Source organism: Panthera pardus, unplaced genomic scaffold (genome assembly GCF_024362965.1).
Source record: "Panthera pardus isolate Hobbes unplaced genomic scaffold, ASM2436296v1 HiC_scaffold_23, whole genome shotgun sequence".
Classification (NCBI taxonomy): Eukaryota; Metazoa; Chordata; class Mammalia; order Carnivora; family Felidae; genus Panthera; species Panthera pardus.
Genome location: NW_026526799.1, coordinates 6,079,826 through 6,106,965, shown reverse-complemented (window position 1 = coordinate 6,106,965; position 27,140 = coordinate 6,079,826). Strand labels below are relative to the sequence as shown.

Below are 27,140 nucleotides of genomic sequence, written 5' to 3'. Positions count from 1 at the left end.
CACATCCCCAGGTCTGCTCTGAAACTCAGCCAGTGCCCAACGGTCCTCACCGTGAGTGGGGAGACGCACCGGAGTCGCACAGAGGCCCGGCGTGTCCCAAGGAGCAGCTTCTGGGGACTCCTGGTGGGGGTCCCGGTCCACAGTTCTGAATTGGGCCTCAGGGGCTCTAAAAAGCCTTCACACCTGTCATGTTCTCAAATCTGACTCGTGTCTTGTAAATCAAAACAAGTAAAAACTCCCATTCTTCCCTTCAGAGTCTCATTTATTATAAAATGGTTTTACAAAAGTCTAAAACTATGCCAAGCTTCCCACTTCCCACCATATACATAAGACCATTTAAAACACAACCCGGTTGCCACTCACTGTTGTGTGTCCAGCACCGGCTGAACCCCAGCACTGTGGGCACCCGCACGCAGGTCTGGGACCAGAATTGCCTTTTGGGAACTCTCAAGCCAAAAGATGGCAATCCGGTACCGGAGCTCAAAGAAATGAGGGGCAGGAATTTACAGATGAAAAAAAAGGAGTCTGATCCACTGGGGCCGGTGGCCCAGGTTCGCTGATCCCCACTGTGTCAAGATCAGGACCCGGATTTGGAGGGAGAGCTAAAGGCCGTCTTTCACGAAGCGAAGGGGGTTGACCGTGCCCGGGAGTGAGCTCAGCCTCCCTGCGAGGCGGGCTCTGCGCACAGCCTACAGCGGGTTTCTCCGGACGTCGATCATGCCCGAGCTGGCCCGGCGCGGGTCCCGCCGGGGCTTGGGCAGGGGCCCGGTGTTCCAGGGCAGGCCCGCCTCACCCACGGGGGGCGCCCGCCCCCCTAGGGGCTCCTCGGCGCCGCCCTGCTCCTCACCGCACAGGCTGGAGCGCTTCCACGTCAGCGGCAGCGGGGCCCGGACCAAGTCCCGCACCTCGTCCCGGGCGCGGGGGCCCCCCTCAGGGAGGGACTGCTGCCAGAGAAGCTCGGGCACGGGGCGCAGCTCCTCTTCGTTTCCGGGAGCCGGTCTGCTCTCCAGGCACAGGGCCCTCTTCTCCCCACCTGTCACCGAGACCAACGACGCTCGTCAGAAACGGAGGCCTCAGCTCCCCTGTGGGAGATGCCCACGGAAGAGCGGAGGTTAGAGGGGTTCCCAAGCCTTCCCGGAGGCCGGCCCAAACCGGGTCAGGTGAGCCTCACCCCTGCTCTGGCCCGCCGCACTCAGGCTACTGAGCTTCTGTTTCAGTTCCTGGTTCATCCACAGGTGGCGGCCCAGCTCCTTCTCCAGCGCTTGGATCCTGGTCTCATACTGCCTCCTGCTGTCCGCTAGCCCCTCGCCGAGGTGATCTAGACGGGAGGGGACACGGAGGAAGGCCGGGAGGGGCGGAGGAGGAAGACGGGGAGGGGCCGAGGAGGAAGGCGGGGAGGGGCCGCGGGCGGGGGCGCCTCACCTCGGCTCTGCTGGAGGAGAAGCTGCATGTTCTGCTCGTGCTCCTTCTGCTGCAGGGTCAGCTGGCGGTCCATCTCCAGGCGCTGGCGCTCCAGGGCCACCTCCAGCCAGTAGACCAGCCTCTGCTGCTCCTCCAGCTGCATCTCCAGCTCGGAGAAGGCGATCTGCTGCTGGTGCTGCTCCTCTCGGAGCGTCACGACCTGTCCCAAGACCCAGCCGGGCTCAGCCCCCAGCGCGGATCATTCCCGACCGGAGCGGCAGCTATTCAGGTACTCGGCAAACTTGTAGCTACCGCCCCCCACGGGCGGACGTCGCTAAGGAATCACCAGGGTGTCCCGCTGAGACAAGACCTGGCCTCCCACACCTTCTCAACAGTGTTCTAGGCAGGGATTTCCAAATGACAAGAGTCAGCTGTCAAGAGGAAGCTTACTTCCTACCCCTGCCTCAAGCTCCTTCCGAGTCCCAGACTCCTAAGCCAGCGGGCGGAGCCTTGCTGAGGCCCAGCTTCTCAAGCTCCGCCCTACTGACATTTCAGGCAGGGAGTCTGTGGTTGTGGGGACCTGTCCTGCCTGCTGTAGGGTTAGCAGCATCCCTGGTCTCTACCCTCATGGCTGTGAGGACCGGAAGCATCTCCAGACTCAGCTAGATGTCCCCTGGGGGAAAACCATCCCTGCTGAGAACCACCGATCTGGGTGCACTGAAGGGGCCAGGAGGCCGGAAAGTGGGGGGAGAGGAGACCGGGTCTTCGTTTCACTAAGAAAGTTAGGGTTTAAGGAGGAGAGTCTGAGGCAGCCCTGGAGACTGGAGCAGGCCCTGATTCTGTCCCCGCATCTGGGAGGAAACAGACCCCCGTCGGGAGCTGCCAGCAGACCCCTCCCCCACACAAGTACCAGACGGAGGTGGCGGAGGGCCCGGGAGCCGGTGACCCACCTTGTCAAAATACTTGCAGAGCAGGGCTCTGGTCTCCGAGGACGAGAGGTAGCTGAGCTTGGCCATGAGGTTCATCTCACACTGGGACAGCAAGGAGGCCGACGCCCGCAGCACCCGCTGGCGGCACGTGATGGCCTCATTCTTGTATTCGATGGCAGCATCCAGGGCCTCGATGGCCTCGTCCAGCTGGAACAGCGTCCGCTCCTCCTGTGGGACACGGGCGGGCGTGGAAGGGGAGGCCCGGGTGCCCACACCACGCACACCCACTCCCCGGATGACGGCCCTGGGCAGACGGCACCAGCACCCAGCCACGGGGGAGACGCTCTGTCGCCTCATCCTGAGCTCACAGCACATCCAAAGTGTCCCTGACTGGTATGGCAGGGACAGGAAGCTTCCGTCACAGCCCCGACCCCGGGGGAGGCCAGGCTCTGCTGACGGGCTGCTCTCTGGTGTATCGCCTGTCGCGTGATCTACAGAAGCACAGAGCGCTCTACGCCAAACAGAAGATACGGCGGGTCTGCTACGGGCACCAGAGGGGCCACCGGGGTGAGTTTATTGCAAGAAGGCTCTCTCTGCTGCTCAGGGACTGGCCACGAGGCGCAGGGACGTGCTGCCACCGCTCATTCCCACACGGGGAGCCGAGGCGCGGACGCGCGGGCTGACACGGCTCAGGACACAGAGCGCCCCCAGGGTCCAGCCGGGCAGGAACCGCGAGGGCCAAGTCCGTGCGTCCCTGCTGCGGGGGCCGCAGCGGGAGGAAGGGCCAGGCCAGCACGCCCGCTGCGGCCACCCCACGCCCTGGGTCTCACTCGCAGGGAAAGCGTGTCGGGGAGCAGCAGGGCCCGGCCCTGGGCCCGGCCGAGGCCGGGCAGGCTGCGGAGGTCTGGGCCGCGGGGCTCACCTCGGGCGACAGCAGGCTGCCCCTCCTCAGCTTGCCGTCGATGTCCAGGCGCTGCTTCAGCAGCGAGTCCTTCTCCTGGCGCAGGGCGTCGATCTCCCCGCGGAGCCGCTGCTGGCTCTGGGCGCTGCCCTGCCGCAGCTGCCCGCTCTTCTCCGACAGCTCCTTCTCCAGGTGCTCCAGCCGGCTGGACACTCGCACGATGTCCTCGCTGAGGGCCTGGGGGCGGCGCCACTGGGGGTCAGGGAGGGGGCGGCCCCACCCTCGCAGAGGTCACAGAAGCGGCCCAGCCACGGGATGCTACGGAGGCTGCGGGCCTTTCCCTCAAGAGCCCTACAATCCGGGAGTACCGCCCGGCGGGAGGGCCCGGCTCTCGACTCTGCGGCGGCTCGGCCAGTGGGGCCGGTGGGACCAGAGCCTCGGAGGAGGGACCCCCAGCGACGGCCCCGAAGGATCCCAGCAAGCATGGGAAAAGGCACTCCTGGCAGAAAGGGGGCAGCACCGGACAATCCAGCAGCGCCCTGAACCCTGCTGGACTTCAGAGCACTCTGGACCCCCGTGGGCAGAGTCCGATCACCTGCTCTGGGTCTGACATCCCCCCCTTTTCCACCGTCCTGGCACCACTGTGATTCCACCGGCCGAAGAGGGCACTGGCTCAGAAGCTCCTTACTCAAGAGGAAGCAGTGGCGCAGGGGGGACAGAGTACTGCTCAGCGGGGAGGCCGCCGTCTGCCCAGGTCTGTCGGCCTCCAGCGCCTGTGAGGCCTGCGTCTCCTTGGTCATCCCCCTTTCCACACCTGCTGTTCCTTGTTTCCTGCACGGCCCCCAGCAAGTGCAGAGGGCGAAACGAAGGGGACGGAGCCTCACGTGGCTGGAACTTGCCCGGCAGGGACATCACCCGGAAGAGCCTCCCCTGGCAGGGTTGTCACCGGGAGGGACCTCCACGGGAGGGGGCCACCCGATGGCCTCTCACCCGGCAGGACCTCACCCGGCACAAACCCCGCTGGCGGGGCCTCACCTGACTGGACCGCAGGCGCTTGCTCTCCAGCCCCGTCTTCTCCTGCATCAGGGCCTCCTTCTTGGCCAGGATGGCCTCCCGCTTGTGGAGCTCCTCCCCCAGCTCCTCCAGTGCCCGCCGTTGCTGCAGGACCTTTTCCATCTCCTGGTCCAGCCACTTCTTCTGCTCCTCGATCTTCTGACGGGGGTGGGGGAGGGAACTCAGCTCTCACCCCTGGCCCCACGGGCCCCCGCCCGGGGTCAGTGGGGGAGAAGGGTGCGCCCCCCCCCTCCCATCCCCCACCTCCGCTGCGCCCCAGGGGGACCGAGGCAGCCGACGGGGGCTCCGGGGACGCCGGCCTGGCCCGGCCCACCTGCTGCTGCTCCAGGCTGACCACAGAGCCGTTGCTGCCGCTGCGCCGCTTCCTCTGGAACGCCGCGATCTCTTCCGTCTTGATCTTCAGGATCTTTTGCTGCTGCTCGTGCCGCCGCTCCAGCTCCTGGGGATGCGCCCGGCGAGCAGCTCAGGGGCAGGGTCCCAGGGGGGCGGGGGGCCGCGTCTCCCCAGAGCCCCTCCGGAGATGGCCTCGCCACCCACGTCTCCCTGGGACTGGGCTCCTGCGGGCCACCGGCCGCGGGCACGGCTCACCTCCTGAGTCCCGCCCGCCTCGCGTGCCCTCCGGCTCTCCTCATTGTCAGGGGCGAGGACAAACTCAGGGAGGCCGAGCCGCCAGCTCGGGAGGTCCCGCGGCCGCGAGTCCCGGCGACCCCGGGCGCCCCCGACCCGACCCGACCTTGACACGGTGCTGCCGCTTGTTCATCTCGGTCTCCAGGCGCCGCTTCTGCTCCGTCTCCTCGCGAAGCCGCCTCTGCAGCTGCCCCTGCTGCTGCCGCATGAGCTGCACGTGCCTCTCGAGCTCCTGCAGCCGCTTCTCGCTCTGGGCCGACAGCGACGCCAGCCGCTCGGTCGCCTGCTTCTTTTCCTTCAGCACCTGGACCGACACAGCCTCGGCTGGGCCGCCACGAGATGGCACCACCCCCGACACTCAACCAGGGTGGGCAGGACCGCAGGATGATGGACGGAGAGAGGGACGGACGGAAGGGCAAACAGGCCAGTGGGTAATGGACTAATGACAGCAAAAGATGGTGGCTACCAGGACATTTTCTCTGTACGAGGCACACATCACGTGCTCTGTGGGTATCAAATGATCCTAACAATCCTATGGAAAAAATAGGATTATCATTATCCCTACTTTGCAGACGAGGAAACTGAGGCACAGAGAGCTCAGGAAACTTGACCGAGGGCACAAGGCTACTAAGTGGCAGGGCTGGGATTCAAACCCAAGCAGTCAGGCTCCAGAGCCCGTGCCCTTGACCATTCTACTGAACTGTCTCTTAGACAGCTGAGCTGAGGAAGGGAGGCGGGAAGGGAGGGGGGGAAGACGGATGGACAGACAGCTATAAAGTTTGGTGGATGGAAGGGTGGGTGGACAGATGGATGGGATCATACAAGGGTGAAAAACAGGGTGGGGGCGCCTGGGTGGCTCAGTCAGTTAAGCGTCCGACTTCAGTTCAGGTCGTGATCTCAACAGTTCGTGAGATGGAACCCTGGCGCTGGGCTCTGCGCTGACAGCCCGGAGCCTGCTTGGGATTCTCTCTCCCTCTCTCTCTGACCCTGCCCCACTCACACTTTCTCTAATAAAGAAATCGATCTTAACGACAAAACAGATAATACATGGATCAATAAAAGGCCATAGAAAGACGAACGGATAGATGGATAAACGGACAGTTAGTCACATCAACTGATAAAACGTGTTGGGGAAGGTCAGCAAAAGGATGTGGTCTCCCATTGACCCATGAGCTGGACCCGGGCGATCAGAGGCTCCTCACCCCCTTCCCTGTCCTTGGAATGTGGGCCACACTTGGCTTTCCTGCTCCCAGAGGCAGCTCCAAGGACACGGCCTCGAGAGGGTGACGAGGCGCTGAGAACGCTGCGTGTACACGACTGAACCCGCGTAGACCTTTTCATGAACTTCTAAGATACAGCAGGTGGGCCCGGGGATCCACTCATCCTGCTGCCACCCAAGACGAGCCTTGTAAATAAGTTCCCTTTGCTGATTAAACCTGCGACTTCCCCACGGGGAGTGGCTGCCTCTTTCATAGCTTCCCCCGCCCTCTGCATGCGGGGACCGGTTTAAAATGACATCCGGGAAGGTCGCGAGCAGATTGCCACGGAAAATGGCAGCAGGCGAAACCCGGAGTCGGCCAGAGACCTGGGTGGGGAGAGGTGGCCCCTATGCCAGACGCTCACGGATGGCCGCATGAGCATGGGGGCATCCTTAAAACGCTGATTTAGGGGCTGGCTTGGGAAGCTGCACGGCACGCCGGGGCAAAGAAGGAAGAGGTAAGGCTATTCTGCTGCCCGCTGGGCTGGAGTGCGGGGTAAGGGGTGTGGGGTAAGGACCTTATAAAGCTACGAGGGCACAAGATGCCTCTGATTGACATCCGGGTGCTTGTGACAAAGCCTGATTCAGATGCTAAGAGCTGGAGTCTCTGAGAAGGTGAGGAGGATGAGGAGGTAACTGAGGAGGAAACAGACAAGATGCCCCATGTCTTCTGACCCTGACACAAAGGAAAAATTTCCTTTACTTTTTATTTTTTTTAAGTTTATTTATTTTGAGAGAGCATGAGCGTGTGAGCTGGGGAGGGGCGGAAAGAGAGGAAGAGAGAGAATCCCAGGCAGGCTCCACGCTGTCAGCGCAGAGCCCGACGCACGGCGCAATCCATGAACCGGGAGATCATGACCTGAATCGAGATCAAGAGTCAGACACTCAACCAACTGAGCCACCCAGCGCCCCACAAAGGACAAATTTAAATAGCAATTACCCCAAACTCCTTGAAGAAAACTTGCATGCTTTGTCCCTTGAATTTGTAAGTCTTAGCAATTCTTAGTAAATCTTAGTCTTTGAAATATAAACACCCCAGGACATGACCAAAGCATTGCCCACAGAGACTGAAAAAGGCAAAGTGGGGCGGGGGGGGGGGGGGGGGTGGGGGGGGGTGGGGACCTTTTAAAATACAGACTGCTGGGGCACCTGGGTGGCTCAGTCGGTTGAGCATCGGACTTCAACTCAGGTGATGATCTCACGGTTCGGGAGTTTGAGCCCTGTGTCAGGCTTTGCACTGACTGCACACAGCCTGCTTTAGTTTCTCTGCCTCCCTCTCTGCCCCTCCCTGCTTGCGCACGCTCTCTCAAAAATAAACATTTAAAAAATTAAAATAAAACACGATAAAATGCAGACTGCTGGAGGAGTTCCCTTGTCCAAAATCCAGTCCACAGCCTCTGAAAGATCACGAATATCAAAGCTCCAGCCATGTGAGCGGGCTGGTTCATGGCTGGAGCACTGAAATGAAAGCTGAGAGAGTTGTAGGAGGCTGCTAAGCTCACCTCATCTCATGGATGCAACTGGAAAACACATGGGAGCAAACAACCCAGAAAACAACCAGAAGACAGGCAGAACAAACCAAACTAAATGAAGAGAAGACACCCGTGGAAGAGGGTGGGAAGGGCGGAGACACGGTGGGAGCTAGATGGACCACAGGACCGTCCATGGGAAAGGGGGACACCAAGGAAGCAGAGAAGGGACAAAAACAGACCCTCACACCAGGGAGCCTGCCCGGGGAAGATCAATCACCCTAACATTTGGCTCTGAAAACCAGAGGGGCCAAATTTTGAGAGTTCTTAAAAGTAGTGGGACTTAAAGCATGGAACTTTAGGAGTGCCGGGGTGGCTCAGTCAGTTAAGCATCCAACTCCTGATTTCGGCTCAGGTCGTGATCTCAGTCATGAGACCGAGTCCTATGTAAGGCTCTGTACTAAGCATGGAGCCTGCTTAAGATTCCCTCTCTCTCCCCTCTGCCCCTCCCTGCTTCATGCACACTCTCTCTCTCAAAATAAATAAATAAATAAATAAAAATTAGAATTTTAAAACTCAGCGGGCTCAGGTCTGGGAGAACCCAAGGGCCACAGGAAGTGGAGTCCCACCCTTAAAGAGACAGCACAACACACAGGCATGGAGATACAGACAGAAGCAGGAGTTTGAAAAATGCCCAGGGCGTATGGAGGGGCAGTCATTTACTAATCTGGAGGGACAGACATCACTGAGGGACTCCTCCAGGAACAGAGGACCTGGCAGGTGCCATTTCCACGCTCTCCCCCCCCCCCCCCCCAGCATCAACACACAGCCCCTCGTGGGGCCAGCGCGACACCAACACTCACTGCCTAACTTACACTGAGCCTCATCCCACGGCGCAGCAGATCTGCCCCTGCAGCCAGACCTGCCTCAGTCCCAGCAAGACAGGACTCCTCCCCCAGAAGGCGGGCGCAAACCTTGCAGACACCACGCACCCCGCACTTTACAGATCCACCTCCTCCGCCCCCGTGGCGGGTCCTGGACATAGTAGCAGGAGGTCCCCTCTCACAAGAGGACAGCTCACAAACCTCGCTAAAACTGGACGCCCTGCCCCTGTGCACGTCGCAGACCCATCCGCTCTAATATGCTCTGGGCCAGAGCCCATCCAACCCAGGCCACAGCCTGGCAGTGTGGAAGCAGCCCCCACAGAGGCCGGCACTACTCCAAAGTGACTCCTGCCCCAGAGAGATGGGAAGACAACCACACTAGTCTGACTGCGGCGCCAGCAGTGGGCTGGGGGCAGACAGATGGTCTTGCTGGAGGCCGTGCGCATCCACAAAAGCTTCTCGGGAAAACACAGGGAAAGGGCCCTGCAGTTCGGTGCTTCCACGGCTCTGGCAAATCCCTGATCTGACTCAAGCCCGGCGTGGCCCCAGACTGGCCCACTAACGGCACAGGGACCAAACTCTGCCCACGGCAGACAAAGAGAGCCCCTGCAGACCACTGGACAGATGGCAAAAGCGGCCACAACAGTCAGGTGCACACGATGCACACGTGAGATATTTGTGAAGCACCAGGTTCTGGTGAACGGGGGACACTGCACTACAGGACCTCTTCCTCATGAGGCCACACTTTCAAGAGCAGAGGATGTAGCTGGCTTTCCTAACACACAAAACCCGACCCAGAGTTAGACAAAATGAGGAGACAGAGGGATGTGTCCCAGATGGAAGGACAGGACAAAATCACAGCAAGAGGCCGAAACAAAACAGAAATAAGTAATATGCCTGATAGAGGATTTAAAGTAACAGTCATAAAGATACTCACTGGACTTGAGAAAAGAGTGGAGGACATCAGTGAGACCCTGAACAAAGAGACAGAAAACATAAAAAGAGAACCAACCAGAAATGAAGAACACAATAAATGAAACTAAAAAGACACTAGGGGGAATAAATAGCAGACTAGAAGAAGCAGAAGAATGGATGAGGACAGAGTAATGGAAAGTAATCAAGCTGAGCAGGTGAGAGAAAAAAATTATGCAAAATGAAAACAGATTTAGGGAACTCGGCGACTCCATCAAGTGTGGCAACATTGGCATTATAAGGATCCCAGAAAGAAAAGAGAGAAAAGGGCAGAAAATTTATTTCAAGACCTGATACCTGAAAACTTCCTGAAGCTGGGGAAGGAAACAGATATCCAGATCTAGAGGTACAGAAATCGCCCCATAAAATCAACTCAAGGAGGCCCACACCAAGACACTGAGTAATTAAAATGGCAAAAAGTAGTGATGGAGGATTTTAAAAGCATCAAGAGAAAACAGTCACATACAAGAGAAACCCCATGAGACCATCAGCTGATTTTTCAGCAAAAACTTTGCAGGCCAGAAGGGAATGGCATTCACAGCACTGAAAGGAAAAGTCTGCAGCCGAGAATAATCTACCCCGTAACACCACCATTCAGGATAGGAGGAGAGAGAAAGAATTTCCCAAACAAAAGCTAAAGGAGTTCACAACCACTAAACCAGCTCTGCAAGAAATGTTAAATGGGACTCTTTCAGTGGAAAGAAAAGATCATAAGTAAGAGTAAGAAAAGTAGGAAGCATGAAAGAAGTAAAAATAAGTATGTCTGTAAAAATTAGTCAGGGGACTCACAAAGTAAAAGGTTGTAAAGTATGACATCATAAATCCTAAAATGTGGTGGGGAGAAGAGTAAAGAATGGGTTCAAACTTAACCGACCGTCAACTTAATATAGACTGCCATTTGTAGAAGAGGTTAGATATAAACCTAACGGTAACCACAAATCAAATACCAGGAATAGATATGCAAAAAATAAAGAGGAACGAATTCAAGTATATCATTAAAGAAAGCCAACAAACTGGGAAGAAAAGAGCAAAAGAATAAAGAAACTGAGAGGAACTATAAAAAACAACAATAAAATGGCAATAAATACATACCTATCAAAAATTACTTTGAATGTAAATGGACTAAATGCTCCAATCAAAAGACACAGTAGTGGGGCACCTGGATGGTTCAGTTGGTTAAGTACTCGACTTCAGCTGAGGTCATAATCTCATGGTTCATGAGTTCAAGCCCCGCATCAGGCTCTCTGCTGTCAGTGCAGAGCCTGCTTCGGATCCTTTGTTCCCTTCTCTCTCTCTCTCTCTGCCGCGCTCTCCCTTCCTCTCTCTCAAAAATAAGAAAACATTAAAAAAAAAAAAAAAGACACAGTGTGACATGTATTAAAGAAACAAGACCCACTATATACTGCCTAAAAGAGACTTATTTCAGACCTAAAGACACCTGCATATTGAAAGTGAGGGGATGGTGGGATGCCTGGGTGGCTCGGTCACTTGAGTGTCCAACCCTTAGTTTCGGTTCAGGTCATGGTCTCATGGTTCATGGGTTTGAGCCTCACATTGGGATCCACTCTGTCATCGCAAAGCCTGCTTGGGATTCTCTCTCTCTCCCTCTCTGCCCCTCCCCTGATCATGCTCGCTCTCGCTCTCTCTCTCAAAATAAATAAACTTAAAAAAAAAAAGTGAGGGGATGGATGTGATAAGAAAGCTGGGGTAGTAATGTATTCTATCAGACAATATAGACTTTAAAACAAAGATTGTAACAAGAACAAGGAAGGACATTACGTAGTCATTAAGGGAACAATCCAACAAGATAGAACAATCGTAAATATTTATGCACCCAACATGGAAGCACCCAACACATAAAGCAGTTGATAACAAAAAGTAATTAATTAATAGTAATACAATAATAATAGGGGACTTTAACACCCCACTTACATTCATGGACAGATCATCCGAACAGAAGATCAACAAGGAAACAGTGGCTTTGAATGACACACTGGACCAGATGGACTTAACAGATATATTCAAAACATTTCATCCTAAAACAGCAGAATACACATTCTTTTCAAGTGCACATGGAACATTCTCCAGAACAGATCACACATTAGGCCACAGAACCAGTCTCAACAAATTCCAAAAGATCAAAGTCCCACCATGCATCTTTTCTGACCATAACTAAAAATCAACCACAAGAAAAAATCCGGAAAGAACACAAATACATGGAGGTTAAATATGCTACTAAACAATGAGTGAGCCAACCAAGAAATCAACAACCTATATGGAGACAAATGAAAATGAAAACACAATCAACATACATGGAGACAAATGAAAATGAAAACACAATGGTCCAAAACCTTTGGGATGCCACAAAAACTGTTCTAAGAGGGAAGTTTATGGCAACACAAGCCTACCTCAAAAAGAAAAAAATCTCACATCAACAATCTAACCTTATACCTAAAGGAGCAAGAAAGAGAACAGACAAAATCCAAAACCAGCAGAAGGAAGGAAATAATAAAGATTAGAGCAGAAATAAAATAGAGACTAAAAAAAATAGAACAGATCAATGAAACCAGGAGCTGGTTCCTCGAAAAAAATCGACAAAATTGATAAACCTTTAGCCAAACCTATCAAAAAGAAAGCAGGGGAGGGACTCAAAATCAGAAATGAAAGAAGAAAAATAATAAGTGACACCAGAGAAATTATACAAAGGATGGTAAAGAGAATATTAAGAAACATGATACACCAGCAAATTGAACAACCCAGAAGAAACGGATAAATTTCTAGACACATAACCTACCAAAACTAATCACCAAGAAATAAAATTTGAACAGACTGATTACCAGCAATGGAATTGAATTGGTAATTAAAAAAAAAAAAAAAAAAAAAAAAAAACTCCCAGCAAACAAAAGTCCGGGATCAGATGGCTTCACAGGAGAATTCTACCAAACATTTAAAGACGAGTGATACCTATTGTTCTCAAACTATTCCAAAAAATAGAGGAAGGAAAGCCTCCAAATCCGTTCTGAGGCCAGCATTACCCTGATACCAAAACGAGTCAAAGACATGACCAAAAAAAGAGAACTACATGCCAATATCTCTGATGAACATAGACAAAAAAATCCTCAACAAAGTACTAGCAAACCAAACCCAACAATGTATGTAAAAAATTATTCACCATGATGAGGTAGGATTTACTCCTGAGGTGCAAGGGGTGGTTCAACAGTCACAAATCAATGTGACACATTACATCAATAAGAGAAAACAACCATACGATCGTTTCAATAGATGCAGAAAAAGCATTGGACAAAGTACAACATCTATTTATGATAAAAATCCTCTACAAAGTAGGTTTAGAGAGAACATACCTCCTCATAATAAAGGCCATATATGAAAAACCCACAGCTAACATCATGCTTAATGATGAAAAACTGAGAGCTTTTCCCCTGTGGTCAGTAATAAGGAAAGTATGTCCACTCTCATCACTTTTATTCCACATAGTACTAGAAGTCCTAGCCACTGCGAGCAGACCAGAAATAAAAGGCACCCAAGTTGGTAAGGAAAAAGTAAAACTCCTATATGCAGATGACATGATACTATATATAGAAAACCCTAAAAATTCCACCAAAACACTACTAGAACTGATAAATTAATTCAGTAAGATCACAGGATACAAAATTATACAAAAATCTGTTGCATTTCTATACACTAATGATGAAGCAGCAGAAAGAGAAATTAAGAAAACCCTTTCATTTACAACTGCACCAAATAATAATAAAATATGTAGGAATAAACTTATTCAAAGAGGAGAAAGACCTATACTCTGAAAACTATAAATCACTGACGAAAGAAACTGAAGATAACACAAACCAATGCAAAGACATTCCACGCCCATTGATTGGAAGAACAAATATTATTAAAATGTCTATACTAGCCAAAGCAACCTACAGATTTAATATAATCCCTACCAAAATGCCAATTGAATTTTTCACAGAGCTAGAACAAACAATCCTAAAATTTGTATGGAACCATGAAAGACCCCAAATAGCCAAAGCAATCTTGAAAATGAAAAACAAAGCTGTGGGTATCACAACTCCAGATTTCATGTTACATTACAAAGCTGTAGTGATCAAAACAGTATGGTACTGGCACAAAAATAGACACATAGATCAATAAAACAGAATAGAGAGCTCCGAAATAAATCCACACTTATGTGGTCAATGTTTAACAAAGGAGGCAAGAATATACAATGGGGAAAATAGTTTCTTCCACAAATGGTGCTGGGAAAACTGGACCGTCACATGCAAAAGAATGAACCTGGACCACTTTCTTACACCATCCACAAAAATAAACTCAAAATGGATTACGGACCTAAATGTGAGACCTGAAACCATAAAAGTCCTAGAAGAGCACACAGGCAGTAACATCTCTGACATCAACTTCTTTCTAGACAGATCCCCTGAGGCAAGGAAAACAAGCAAAAATAAACTATTGGGATTTCATAAAAATAAAAAGCTTGTGCAAAACAAACAGTAAACAAAACTAAAAGGCAACCTATGGAATGGGAGGAGATATTTGCAAATGACATTTACAATCAAGAGTTAGCATCCAAAATACATGAAGAACTTACCCAACACAAAAAAATACTCCCATCAAAAATGGGCAGAAGACATGAACAAACATTTCTCCAAAGAAAACAGGCAGACGGTCAACAGACACACGAAAAGACGCTCAACATGACTGATCATCAGGGAAATACAAATCAAAACCACAATGAGGTATCACCTCACACCTGTCAGAATGGCTTGATGTAAAAAGACAAGAAATAAGTGTTGGTGAGGATGGGGCGGGGGGAGGAACCCTCATGCACTGATGGTGGGAATGCTAATTGGTGCAGCCACTGTGGAAAACAGTATGGAGGTTCCTCAAAAAATTAAAAATAGAATTACCATATGATCCAGTAATCACACTACTAGGCATTTACCCAAAGAAAATGAAAACACTAGTTTGAAAGGATATAAGCACCTTATGTTTACTACAGCGTAATTTACAATAGCCAAGATACGGAAGCAACCCAAGTGTCCACCGATAGATGAAGGGATAAAGATGTGGCGTATATGTACAATGGAATATTACTCAGCCATAAAAAAGGGATGAGATCTCGCCATCTGCAACAACATGGATGGACCTGGAGGGTTTCATGCTAAGTGAAATATGAGAAACGCAAATACTGTATGATTTTGCTTATATGTGGAATCCAGAGAACAAGTAGCACAAACAGACCCATAAATACAGAGGACAAACTCACGGTGGCCAGAGGGGAGGGGGAGGCGGCCCGGGTGAAGGCGAGTGGGAGGTACAGGCTTCCAGTTATGGAATGAATAACTCATGGGGCAAGACACAGCATAGGGGATAAAGTCAATGGGATTGTAACAACGTTGTGTGGTGACCGATGGTAGCTACACTTGCCGTGAGCACAGCATAGGTACACACTTGGTGCATCCCTATGTTGTGCACCTGAAACTAATGTAACATGTCAACTATACTTCAAAAAAAACCAAAACAAAACAACCCAGCAGACTACAGTAGTAACAGACAAAGCCACTCTGGCTGGGTGGACTAAAGTACTCCCCCAGGCTTTCATACATGTGAGTGATCAACCAGTAGGGCCCGTGCCCCATATGCCAGACTGGGGCCTCTTGCCAAGGCACCCAATCCCGTCGAGGTATGGAAGTCATGGGAAACAGCCACTGTCTCAACTCTCACCATGGAGCCACGTGCTGTGCTGCTGAGAACACCAAGCCCCACCACGCCTGGGAAAGGGATGGTCTACCAGAACTTGCCTAGGGTGTCCCATCTGGATGGGTGAGTTACTTCGAGGGGACTCCTCGGTCTCCACTGGGATCCTGTTGTCCTGCTACAAGCCCGACCTGGTGAAACGCACTAGACGCGGAATGGTAAATGTGCCACTGGGAGAGGGAAGAAGGTGGGAGTCCTGGTTGGGCACATCCCCCAGTCCATCTCTTCACGCCTGGCAGAGCTGCCTCCCCCAGCCAACAGGTACGGTACGCACGACCAGGTCAATATCCTAAAGCTGCGAACTTCCCTCTCCTCAAGGCCAGGCGGACGCTGTTTTCCAACAGTACGATCGTTTGGCCGCCATCTTGGTTCCCTCCACTGGGCTGGAGGACAGTACAGCACACAGAGAAGCCCTTACTAAATTCATCTAGCAAGCTTAAATGACAGCCAAAGAAGCCTGTCCTCAACACTGAAAGGTCTCTGATGAGAACAGCTATCCTCCAAAATAGAATGGCCTTGGACATTACTGTCCTACGAGGAGGCCCCTGTGCCATTATCCAAACACAACGTTGTGTGTTCGGCTAACGTGTGATCCTTGTTGAATCTAGTTGACCCATGAGCTGGGTGGACCCAGGTGATCAGAGGCTCCTCACTCCCTCCCCTGTCCTTGGAACGTGGGCTCTGCTCGCCTTTCCCACTCCCCGAGGCGGCTCTAAGGACACGACCTTGAGAGAGTGATGTGGCGCTGAGAACGCTGCGTGTACACACGACTGAACGCAGTTCAGGGAGCCTCACAAACTTTTAAGATGTGGTGCGCGGGTGCGGGGATCCACTCCCCTTGCTGCCGCCAAGACAAGACTGGTATGCAAGCTCCCTTGCTTAGGAAACCTTTCTACCTGGGGTGGCTGCCTCTTTCTTTGGTCTCTCCCTGCCCTCTGCACGCAGGCACCCAGGTTACACCCAGGAAGCTCCGGAGGGGGGGGTGGTTACCAACCAACAGCGTGATAGACAGATGTTCGAGTCAGACAGACTGACGGCCCGAGGGGTAGACAGAGAAGACGGGACGGAGAGAGAAGTGGCCGGGGAGCTGGGGGGGAGGGGAGGGGGGCTGCATGAGGAAGGGGTAGCTTGCTTTCGATGCCCACCCTTCCCCCCTCACTGGGCTGCAGGCAGCACTGGCCTCCCTGCCTCTGCTGTGTTTACAGCTGAGACACCCCGCTCAGTGCTGCTGACTTCTGTGTAACACCGGCCTCACCCTGGGAGTCGGAGGTCGTTCCCCAAGCCAGCCAGGGGCTGGGCCACGAGGGCCTGAGCGCCCACGGGTGCCGGTGAACCTGGCCTCGGGGCCCACCTGGCTTGATCCCAGGCCCCCAGCCACTGCCCCGGGATCCCCGTACTGACCTGCACCTGGCTCTGGGCGACAGCGACCCTCTTGCGGAACTCCTGGAGCCGGGACCGCTCGCCGGCGTCCTGGGGCTCCCTGCCCTCCAGCTCCCGCAGCTGCCTCTGGCTTTCGCTCAGCTCCGCCCGCACCTGCTCCGCCTCCTGCTCCAGCTCCCGGATGTGCCGGCTGTGCTGCCGGTTCAGGGCCTGGGCCGCCTTGCCTGGAAGAAAGAGCGGGGGCCTCATCAGCACAGGCAGCGCCTCTCCCCCAAGGGGACCATCGCTCGGCTCCCCTGGGAGGGGTTCCAGACCTCTGTCAGCCATGGTCACCTGTGGGGGTCTTGCCAAGCCTCTGTACCACTGGTACCGTGAGTTATTTACTGTATTTTCCTTTAAGCCGCTTACTTTTTCAATTAAAATTAGCCTCATCCATAGCAATGACCCACAGAAATTAGGGGTTAAACTGGCTTTATTTTTTTAAATGTTTGTTTTTGTGAGAGAGAGAGAGAGAGAAAGAGAGAATGCACGTGCATGTACACAGGGGAGGGCAGAGAGAGGGGGAGACAGAGAATCCCAAGCCGGCTCCGCGCTGCCAGCACAGAGCCTGACTCGGGACTCAAACTCACGAGACGTGAGATCGCGATCTGAGCCAAAGTCAGGAGTCGGAAGCTTCATCGACTGAGCCTCCCAGGCCACCCCTAAATTGGCTTTGATTTTCACCTGCCACCTACTAACAAATACACACGGTTGGGCCTGCATGTAATTAAGCCTCCAGAACTGACTTCCATTGGCGGGAAATCTGGCGAGCGGAGGGACGAGTTAAATACCACCACAAGGAAGCCAATGGGCAAGTCCTGAACATGAGGGGTTTGGGACAGTCTACAGGACTGTGAGGAGACAGGAGAAGGGACGCTTTAGAGACCTCACGAGCACGGTGTGGGACATGTGTGGAGCTGGGTGCCAGCAAATCAGCTGTCCACGGACTCTGCCAAAGACCTGAGGGAACAGGCTTGTGCTCTGGGCGTGGGGGGGACGTGGAGCTTCATTAGACGTGCTCATGGCACGTCGGTTAACGTGTCCAAAAAGAGGCAAACTGAACGGTGTGGGGGTGAGATGACAAGATGCCTGGGATTTGCTTCAAAACACCTCAGCGAAGACAAAAGAGACAAAGGAAAGGGATGTATGGGAGAACCTCGTGACGCTAAATCTGGGTGACGGGCGCACGGGGCCCTGCTGTGCCAGCCTTCCTCCTCTTGTGTTTGAAATTCTTCATGATGCATTTTGTAAACATTTATTTATTTTTGAGAGACAGACAGACAGACACAGAATCCGAAGCAGGCTCCAGGCTCCGAGCTGTCCGCACAGAGCCCGACGTGGGGCTCGAACCCACGAACCGTGAGATCGTGACCTGAGCCGAAGTCAGACGCTCAACCGACTGAGCCACCCAGGCGTCCCTTCATAATGCATTTTGTAATAAATACACGACCCTTCAAATAAAAAGGCTCAGCTGCTTCTTTACATGTGTCACCAGTGGCGGACGTAGCATGATTTGGGGCCATTGTTTGCACCCTAAGAGTAGGGGATCCTGTGCCCAGCAAGGTGCCTAACACGGCAGGCAACTGACAAATACAACTACCGCTACCACGAATAGGTATTGCTTTCTGAGAACCGGTCTTAGCGCTTCAGCTGAATGAAGTCCCTTCAACGGCCCAAAAAGCAGGTACAATTACTAGCCCCACTTTAGAGAGAAGGAAACAGAGCCACAGAGGGGCTATTCTACTTGCTCAAGGTCACACAGCCCCAAGAGGCTGAGTCGGCTACCACACTAAGCCACCTGGTCCCCGCTCCTAACCACCCTCGGGCGGGAGGCCCGCCCGAAGGCCCACTGCCTCACCTGTGCGGACCAGCTCGCCAATGAGCTCCTCCTTCATGCGGATGTTGATGGCCAGCTCCCGGATCTTCTGTTGGGCTTGGGCCAGCCGCCGCTCAGAGGCCGTGGCAGCTGGGGTCCGGCGGGGCCGCGCCAGGGCCTTGCTCCCACCGGCTACTGTAACAAGCCCGCCGTCAAGGCCACCACCCCAATGATCAGTGGGGCAGGCGGGGGAGGGGAGAGGCACGCCGCGGGCAGGGGCGGCGAGGCATGGCGTGTGGCCCGTCTGGGACAGCCAGTCCAGGATCACGGAGGGGAGGGTCAGAGCCCTCTCTGCACCAGGCCCAGCTCACCTCTGGGCCCCGGGATGGCTGCACCCGGTTCTTCGGGGGGAAGCTCTGGGCCCTTCCCGGCACATGGACTTCCTGGGCGGGCCCCCACCCTCTGGCTCCACTTGTTGATCCCGTTCCTGGAAGACAGAAGCAGGACTCAGAGGAAGGAAGAGAGGCCACTGTGGTCTTCTGTCCTCTCAGGGTCAATGGAGCCTCGGGGCGTCGGCCTGGCAGAACCGAGGCCAGGGGGCTGGGCTGTTGGGGGCACCGAAGGCCGCCGTGAAGGCCGAGAACCAGGAGGCCCGGGGCCCACCCTGTGGCGTACTCACCCCACCGGTTCCAAGCCCACAGTCCCCATCTGCTCTCCCCACCGGACGGGGCAACATAGGTGAGGGCTCCCTGAGACCACAGTGGGGTCCTCCTCCAGCCCAGCCTGGGTCCCGAGGTGCTTTGGGTCAGGTGGGCAGCTGGTCCCACTCACCTGCGCAGGTGCGGGGGCCGCAGGGGCGGCTGCCCCTCCTCCTGCCCCTCCTCCTGCTCCTCCTCCTCCGAGGCAGCTGAAGAGCCGCTCCCCTGGCTGTCTGCCTCTGCCAGCAGCTGGGCCCCAGCCTCTCTGCCGTTTGTCACCTGCTAGGGGAGTGCCAGGGTTTCAGAATAGAAAGCACCCAGGGCACCGTCCATCAGCCATTTTCCATCATCAATCTTTGCTCGTGCCTATGTCCGGCCCTGCCCGCCCTCCTCACAGCCCTGCCAATCCCAAGCGAGAGTAGGAGCTTCCTCCCAACCTCCCAGCACCTCCTCCCCTGTGGCGCCCATAGCACCTGGGACTCCACGGGTGACAGTTTGCCCTATCTTTGTATACAGCTCACCAGCAGCGCCCTGCCAGAGTGGTGGATGTATAACAGACTCCGGTCAAACTCACACCCTCCCTCCCCGCAATGCCTTGGGCTTTTACAGCTGAGATGACCCAGAACTTTCAGGAAGATGCAGGACAGCCTTTGTCCAGAAGGTCCCAAGTGACTAGAAGGCCGGGCTCAGGGAGATTAGGGCTCATGGAAAAGTATACTTGCAAAGACAGAAGAGGTGGCCTCAGAGGGGATAAGTCCCCCCATCTCTGGAGGTGTGCAAGCTTTCCATCCAGCGCCTGAAGCCCAACTCCCTCTGTAACCTCCTCACTTCAAAAATCTCCAGCCAGCCCAGGGATGCCCAGTGGTACCAGACCCTTCTGAGCGGCCCTACAGAGTCCCCCAAATTTTGGCCCTTTCTCTAGGAGCACTGGAAAGGGGTATCTCACAGCTGGTCCCGGGAAAGGCTGGATACATTCGGCAGCACCGCCCTTCCCCTGCCCGAGCCTGTCCAACGCGAGACACCCGGCCTCGCCACCTCCTCACCTCTCCCCAGTTCTCAGGGCCAACTTCATCTCCAGGAAGGCAGACGGGGGGCACCATGCCCAGCATGTGGTTGTGGGCACCGCCGAGGGGGGCTGTGTGAGGCCGGGGCGCAAAGGAGCCGGCAGACAGGCCCTGTAGGAGCCCTGGGGCCCCCCAGCCAGGCCGCACCAGCTCTAGCCGCAGCCGAAGCTCCGCCATTTCCTGCTGCTGCTCCCGAAGCCGGTCGCTCTGGAAGACACGTTCCGGGTGCTGATGGGGGGTGCGGACGGGGAGGGTGCCGGGATGCTGGCAGGCAGAAGTGCGGGAAACTGAAGAAAGGGGCCACCCCACCCTCTCTCGGCTAAAACTGAGGAGGGCCAGATACCTCTGACCACTTGTTGCCCAAACACACACACGCACACCAGTTGTTCAGGGTCAAGCTCTCACCCCACCCAGCTAGCTCCAGGTCAGTCCTCCACGTTCATGCCAGTCACTGCCGCCAGAGGGCGCCGGGAGCAATGCTGACCCAGTTGCCTTGGGACGACGGGGGGACCCGTCCGACTGCCCCTCCAGTCCCACCTCTCATCCAGGGTCATGGCCGTCAGGCACAACCACCCGCACCATTCTCTTCCTCACCTCCACGCTGTCGCTCAGTTGTGCCCCCTCCATCTCTTCCCACCCTGCCAGAAGCCCGCCCTGGCTGACTCCCCCTTCTCCCCGGAAGCTCAGCTCGATTTCACCTTGAGGAAGCCTGCCCCCACCTGCAGTTTGTACTGCTCCATGGCGTCCTCCAGGGCCGCCAGAAAGTCTCGGTTCTCCTCCTCCAGCCGGGCCACCTGGCTCTGCAGGGCGAGCAACTGCAGTGCCCCATCTTCCTATGATAGGGGCAAGGAGAGAGGCTTCAGGGGCAGGAGCCGGCGGACAAGCCTGCCTGTCTCTGGGACACCCGGCCCTCTCTCTGCCCTGCCAGGGGTTCCCCTAGTCCAGCTTGCTACTCTGCTGCAAGCCCTGCCTGCAGTGGGGCTCCAGAGCCCACCCAGCCTGTGGTCCCCTCTCCAAGCTATTTGGGCCATCTCTTGGATTATGAATCATACTTTTATTAACAATAATAACGGCATCACTATTATTGGGAACCCACTGAGGCTCCACTAGCGTGCTGCGCTGGGCACTTGGTGCACCTTCGGCCCTTACAACAAGCCTAGGAGGTAGGTACCCACGTTATCCCTGTTTCACAGACAGAGACCCTGAGACTCGGGAGGGTAAAGGACGTGGTCAAGGTCATCAGAATCGCCTCTGAATCAGGAATGCGCTGCGCTGATGGACAAGGGGCAGGGGCGCCGCTGGCCGTATGAAGACGGCTCCCTTCCCCGCTCCCTCCCTCCCCGGGGCCACACCTGGCCCTTGGCCACCTTCGGCCCCCCGCCGGGCCCCTGCGTGGCCTGCTCCTCGGCGGAGGCGCTCTCGATGCCGCTGTCGGGCCCGGAGGCGGAGCTCAGGGCGCTGCGCTCCCCCTCGACGGCGCACAGCCAGTCGCGCACCTTGCGGGCGGCGGCGCCGGGCAGCCCCGGCTCCGCCTGCAGCTCGCGCAGGAGGCTGTAGGCGGCGTCGGTGCGGGCCCGGTAGCGCGCGCACTCGGCGCCCAGGCGGGCGGCGGCCGCGGCGGCGGCGGGGGCGGCGGCGGGGCCGGGGGCGCGCCGTCCGCGGTGGATGATGCGCGTCTCCGAGCGGTGGCGCGGGGGGCCGCGCGCGCCGGCCGCCGCCTCCTCGGGCGCGCGCTCGGCCTCGGGCCGCCAGTTGACCGTGGCGCGGTTGCGGATGTTCTGGGCGCGACTGGCGTAGTTGAGGGTGTTGAGGGTCTCGTCGAAGTCGGAGGAGGAGGGGCTGACGCAGGCGATCATCACCGTCTTGGCGTTCCCGCCTAGCGAGTCTTTGAGGATCCTGAGGACGCCGGGTGGGGGCGCGTCAGGGGCGCCGGAGCGCCAGGACGCGCCCGGCCCCGGGACCCTGATTCGTCGCCCGGGGGGCCTCGGAGCGGTGGGCGGCGCGGCCGGGAAGCCAGAGGGGCCCCACCCCCTCCTCGCCTCGCCTCCCGCCGCCCCCTGACCCCCAGCGGCCGGAGAGGGGCCCCTGCTCCCGTGGGGCCGCAGGCCGCAGGGCCCTCACCGGGTGATCTTGGAGTCCCGGTAGGGGATGTGGCTGCCGCGGCGCTGGGGGTCGCCCAGGGCGCTGATGACGTTGCCCAGCGCCAGGAGGCTGCTGTTGATCTGGATGCTCTCCTTGAGCCGCTCGCCCGTGCTGCCCGTCTTGAGCACCCGCTCCGAGCCCGCCAGGTCCACGAAGTGGAACTTGGAGACCAGCAGCTGGCCCGCGGGGTGGTCGCGGCAGGCGGCTGGGGGCGCGCCCCCGCTGCTCCAGGGTCACCGTGAAGACGGTGTGTGAGCGGCTGGACAGGCGGTTGAGGTGTGTGGCGCCCGTGTGCCGCGCCGCGTTGCCCATCTCCAGGAGGCTCAGCACCTCGTCCAGGCCCTCCACGTCCACCTCCTTGACGCCACACAGCACTGAGGACACGCAAGGCTGTGAGCCCAGCGCGGGGGCAGCCCGGGACTGGCCAGGAGGGCAGGCAGAGCAGGGCTAGCCTTTCCAGCTCTTCCCGACTCAGATGCCCCTTCCCCATGCCTGACAGGCAGGGGCGGGGCGGGTCCTGCCCATCCTGGCTCCGGCCCCAGGGGCTCCCGCTTGCCCGTGCCCACCTTGCACTCTGGGTACAGAAGTATATACCGAACTCAGGGGAGACGGGAGAAAGGAAGGCAAAACCTTCCAGGGCTCGGGTTTCCCAGTTAGGAGGTAGCCCTCCCAGACAGGGGAGCCACCCCTCGGCAGGTGAAGCCGCATCAAGCCACACGTCCCACTCCCGGCCAGTGGAGGCCCCAGGAGCTCCTCACCAACATTTCCGCGGTCATCTTCCCGCAGCTGGATGTCACGGCTGGCGGTGCCCACCTCCAGCAGATCTCGGAACTCCTCCTTATACACTTCCAGGTAGGACACGTGCACCAGACAGTCAAGCAGGTCATTTTCATCGATCAGCTTGAAGGCTTCAGCCATGGCCCGTGGGATGATGCCCTGCTCGTCCTCGTGAAGGGAGGCTGGGGAGACACGGCAGAGCCTCCTGCCACCATGCCTTCAGCGGACATGGCTCGAGGCCCCAGGGCCCCAGCCAGCAGCTGGAGGGCAGGGCTCCAGCGGTGAGCGTCGCAGCGGAGGCCAGGACGGCTGGGTAGCCTGAGCCAGACCACCCTCCAGGAAGGTCAGGCGGAATTATGGAACTTCAGAGTTGGCAGCAACCTCTCAAGGTTCGGCCAACCCCTTTCATGAAGTAATAAGCATCCCCTCCACCACATCTCTGCTAGATCATCAGATACCCTTGGCTTGATTACTCCCCGGGTCAGGGAGCTCATTACTATAGTCTACGCTCAGTTAGCTAAAGGACCTCCTAAATTTATCCCAAGGAAGTAATAAGAGGGTGTTCAGAACAGTACTGTTCGTAACTTCAAAAGAATGCAAACATCCTAAGAGTCCATCCTACGATCCAATAGGGATCTGGTTAAATAAGTTAACTTAGATACACAATGGAATGCCAAGCCACCATTAAAAAATCAGCTTGGAGGGGCGCCTGCGTGGCTCAGTCGGTTGAGTGTCCGACTTCAGCTCAGGTCATGATCTCTTGTGGGTTCGAGCCCCACGTCGGGCTCTGTGCTGCCAGCTCGGAGCCTGGAGCCTGTTCTGTATTCTATGTCTCCCTCCCTCTCTGCCCCTCCCCAGCTCACACTCTGTCGCTCGCTCTCAAAAATAAACATTAATTTTTTTTTAAATTAGCTTGAATATTTAATGATCTAGAGACATGTGTATGATATGTTGTAAGAAAAAAGCAGGCTATAAAAGCACAGGTACAATATAATCCATTTTTTAAAAGGTAAAATGATTTTCTCAGAGAAATCGGAATGGTATCAGGGCGAGTGATTTCTGGAAAGTACCAAATGCTCGTGTTTGTATTTTCCTAATTTTCTACAGCACACCTGTATGCGTTTGTAACCTAAGAGAGAGAACGTTTGTGCTACTTAACGTGGGGCAGTTCCTTCCACTGGCCCAAAGCATCCCTCCCAAACGAACGCTCCAGGGCCTCACTGAACTGCCGGCCCCCTTGCCGGGCAGCAGCCAAACTCGGCTCTTCCAGAACAACCCCCCCTCCCACTACTCTGACTAGAACACGGGTCCCTGAGCCGTGTCAGCCATCCTGACGACCTCCAGAGACCGGCCGACTTGCCCCGCCCTTCCTCCCCTGAGGTCCCCGGAGCCACACAGTGTGACCCCATCTCTGTGGAGGTGCAAAAGGCTCCCCACGTCAAGGACTCTTCCTTCCCGTCCTGGTCCGCCTCCCGACACGGCCGCTCCCACCCGGGGCCGCAGGTCAGATTGGGAACCCGGCTCGCCTTGGACGGGGGTATGGCAGCAGGAACGCAGGGGCAGAGGTTGGGGAGACTCCACAAGGACGCGGGGGCTCCCGCCGGGTCACTCACCCACACTGGCCTCCCCCATGGTGTACGTCTTCCCGGAGCCCGTCTGACCGTAGGCAAAGACCGTGGCGTTGAAGCCCTCAAAGAAAGCCTCGAGGAGGGGCTGCACGCAGCCTGGTACACGGCCTCCTGCCCCGTGTCCTCATCCAGCACCACGTGGAAGCCAAAGTGGCGGTCTCGACCAAGGGTGACGCGGCTGTGCCCCGGCTCCACCCTCAGGCAGCTCTGGTGCCCGTGCAGCAGCTCCTTGGGCAGCAGCGGCCGGACCCTCAAGGCCACCCTCACTGGGGCCTCCTCGGCCCCCGGCAGCCTCTGGGCCTCCAGCCCCATGCTGGGGGAGGGCAGCTCCCGGTCCTGTAGAGAGAGGAAGAGGCCCCTGGCCGTCAGCACCTGCAGGTGACCCGGAGCCAGATCCCGGGGCTCCCGGACCTCGGAGACATGGAAGGGAGGGGGCCTGGTGTCCGAATACTGCGAGGGCCACACGCGGTCCTACACGGTAACGCTGCGTGGTTCCCGTCACTGGCAAAAGAAGGCCCCCAACTCCTCCACTTGACTCCCAAGGGCTTCCGTGTTCCAGCCGCACCCCTCCCCGGTGACCCCATCTCCTAGAACACGCACGCTCCACCACCACCACATCAGGGAGGCCCTTTCCCTGATACCCACCAGGGTCTCCATCACCTCCGCCCTTGTCCCCTCACACCCCCCTGCCCCGCCTTCTTCAGAAAAGCCAGATCCTTCGAGACCAAACTCCTACCACCACACCTGCCAATTCCATCTCCTAGATATCTCTCAAGTGCACCTGCTTCTCCCCATCTTATTGCCAAAGCCCCGCTCCCCGCCACTGACATCTCCACAGGATGGCCGTGACCAGCTTCCTCACCGTTCTGTCTCCAACGCAGCAACCAGGAGCATCTTACAAAATTGCAAATGCAATCATGTTACCCTCCTGCTGACACTCTCCCAAGAGAGGCTCCCCACTGCCATCCAAACTTTAACAGCCCTGCCTACCTTGTCTGCTCCCCTCCTGCACCCCACCCCGTGTTGCCCAAGGCTCCTCATTTCTCTGGTCTTGGACTGGCCCCCTCTCCCTCAGGGAGCCAGGGAAGCGCCTCTGCTCCGTGTCCGCACCGCGGCGCACACACGACGCCCGGTGACGCTCCCACCCGCCACTGGCCACTCTGTGGCAGAGGGAGCTGGGAGGCAGGGACCCTGCGTCTCCCTTCCTGCTGGATCTCCACCGCCCAGCACAAGGTCGGACGCTTAGTAGCTGCCCAACAGTGATGATGAAACTGCATCCAAAAAACTCTCCCCGTCCCCGTTCTCTTCTCATCACGGTCCACACCGCCTCCTACCCACCCGGCCCGCGGCACTTGGTTTGTCACTACTGAACTTCTCTGAGCACACGTAACGGTTCGTCCCTTCCCTCACTCAATCCTCCAGTCCCTTGCTGGGTGCCCGGCCCTGGGGACACAGCGGTAACTATCGCGCAATACAGTGGGCGCCTCGGCTCGCCCCGCACCCTGAGCTCTTCCAGCGCTCGGGACACAGAACTCCGCGCACCCAAGGCTCCGGGACAACTGCACGGGTGCGGTCTGGCGCGAGAGGAGGCGGGCACGCGACAGGATCTCTCGGAGTTTGGGAAAGTGATTACACATGCGGGCCCGACTCTCCCAGCGTCGGCGCTCGCCCCTGCCGGCCAGGCCCGGGATGCTGGCCTCAGGCCCCCGATTTAGGGAAGGGGGCGCTTCCGCCCGCTCAAGGAGGGGCCTCCAGGAGGCTGGTATGCAAGGATCGGGGCTCCTCGTGCTCGGTCCAGTGCTCCCCAAGTGCCGGCTCCCGCTGCCACCCCCGCCCAGGCCTGCGCAGGGAGGGGGCGAGCGCGCGCCTCCCCCGCCCCCCTCCTCGACCTCCACCCCTCCCGGGCCCCAAACCCACCTGCTCGGGTGGGAGCACAGTCCCCCAGGGGTGCAGTCAGACTCCGAGCCTCCGCGCGGCGCGCTCCGATGGCGTCATCGGGACCCCCGCCCCCCAAAACATCCCGCCCCTCGCCCGCAGCTCCGCCCGCCTGGGAGCTCGGGGGCGGAGGCGCGAGCCGGGCGGCGCCGTGGAGTCGGTCCGCAGACAGGGCGGGGTCAGGGCTGGAGGGGCGGGGATTGGGCGGGGCCTTGTCCGAGGGCGCGGCAGGGGTGTGGGGCGGCCAATCGGGTTGCCGGAGCCGCGCTCTGATTCCAGCGCAGACTTGCCGATTTCTGGGGTCGCGGCGACCACCAAGGCGGGCCTGATTCTCCGAGCGGGAGAAGCCCGCC

General features: G+C 56.7%; 1 protein-coding gene and 1 non-coding gene across 2 annotated transcripts; both read right to left on the bottom strand.

Moving 5' to 3' along the window:
• Positions 1-241: 241 nt before the first annotated feature.
• KIF7 (kinesin family member 7) lies at positions 242-27,140 on the bottom strand. Its single transcript, XM_053888675.1, is given in 21 exon segments — positions 242-1,033; positions 1,172-1,318; positions 1,423-1,621; positions 2,352-2,558; positions 3,253-3,468; positions 4,267-4,443; positions 4,619-4,744; positions 5,039-5,236; positions 16,710-16,912; positions 18,586-18,738; positions 18,915-19,030; positions 19,375-19,523; positions 20,285-20,512; positions 21,025-21,138; positions 21,658-22,201; positions 22,427-22,635; positions 22,637-22,821; positions 23,206-23,406; positions 24,838-24,948; positions 24,951-25,188; positions 26,770-27,140. Coding segments are annotated over 20 exon segments (4,041 nt in total). The 5' UTR covers positions 25,165-25,188; positions 26,770-27,140; the 3' UTR covers positions 242-689.
• On the bottom strand, positions 18,057-18,141 carry TRNAR-UCG (transfer RNA arginine (anticodon UCG)). The gene has a single exon. It is a non-coding gene; the product is annotated as a tRNA-Arg (tRNA).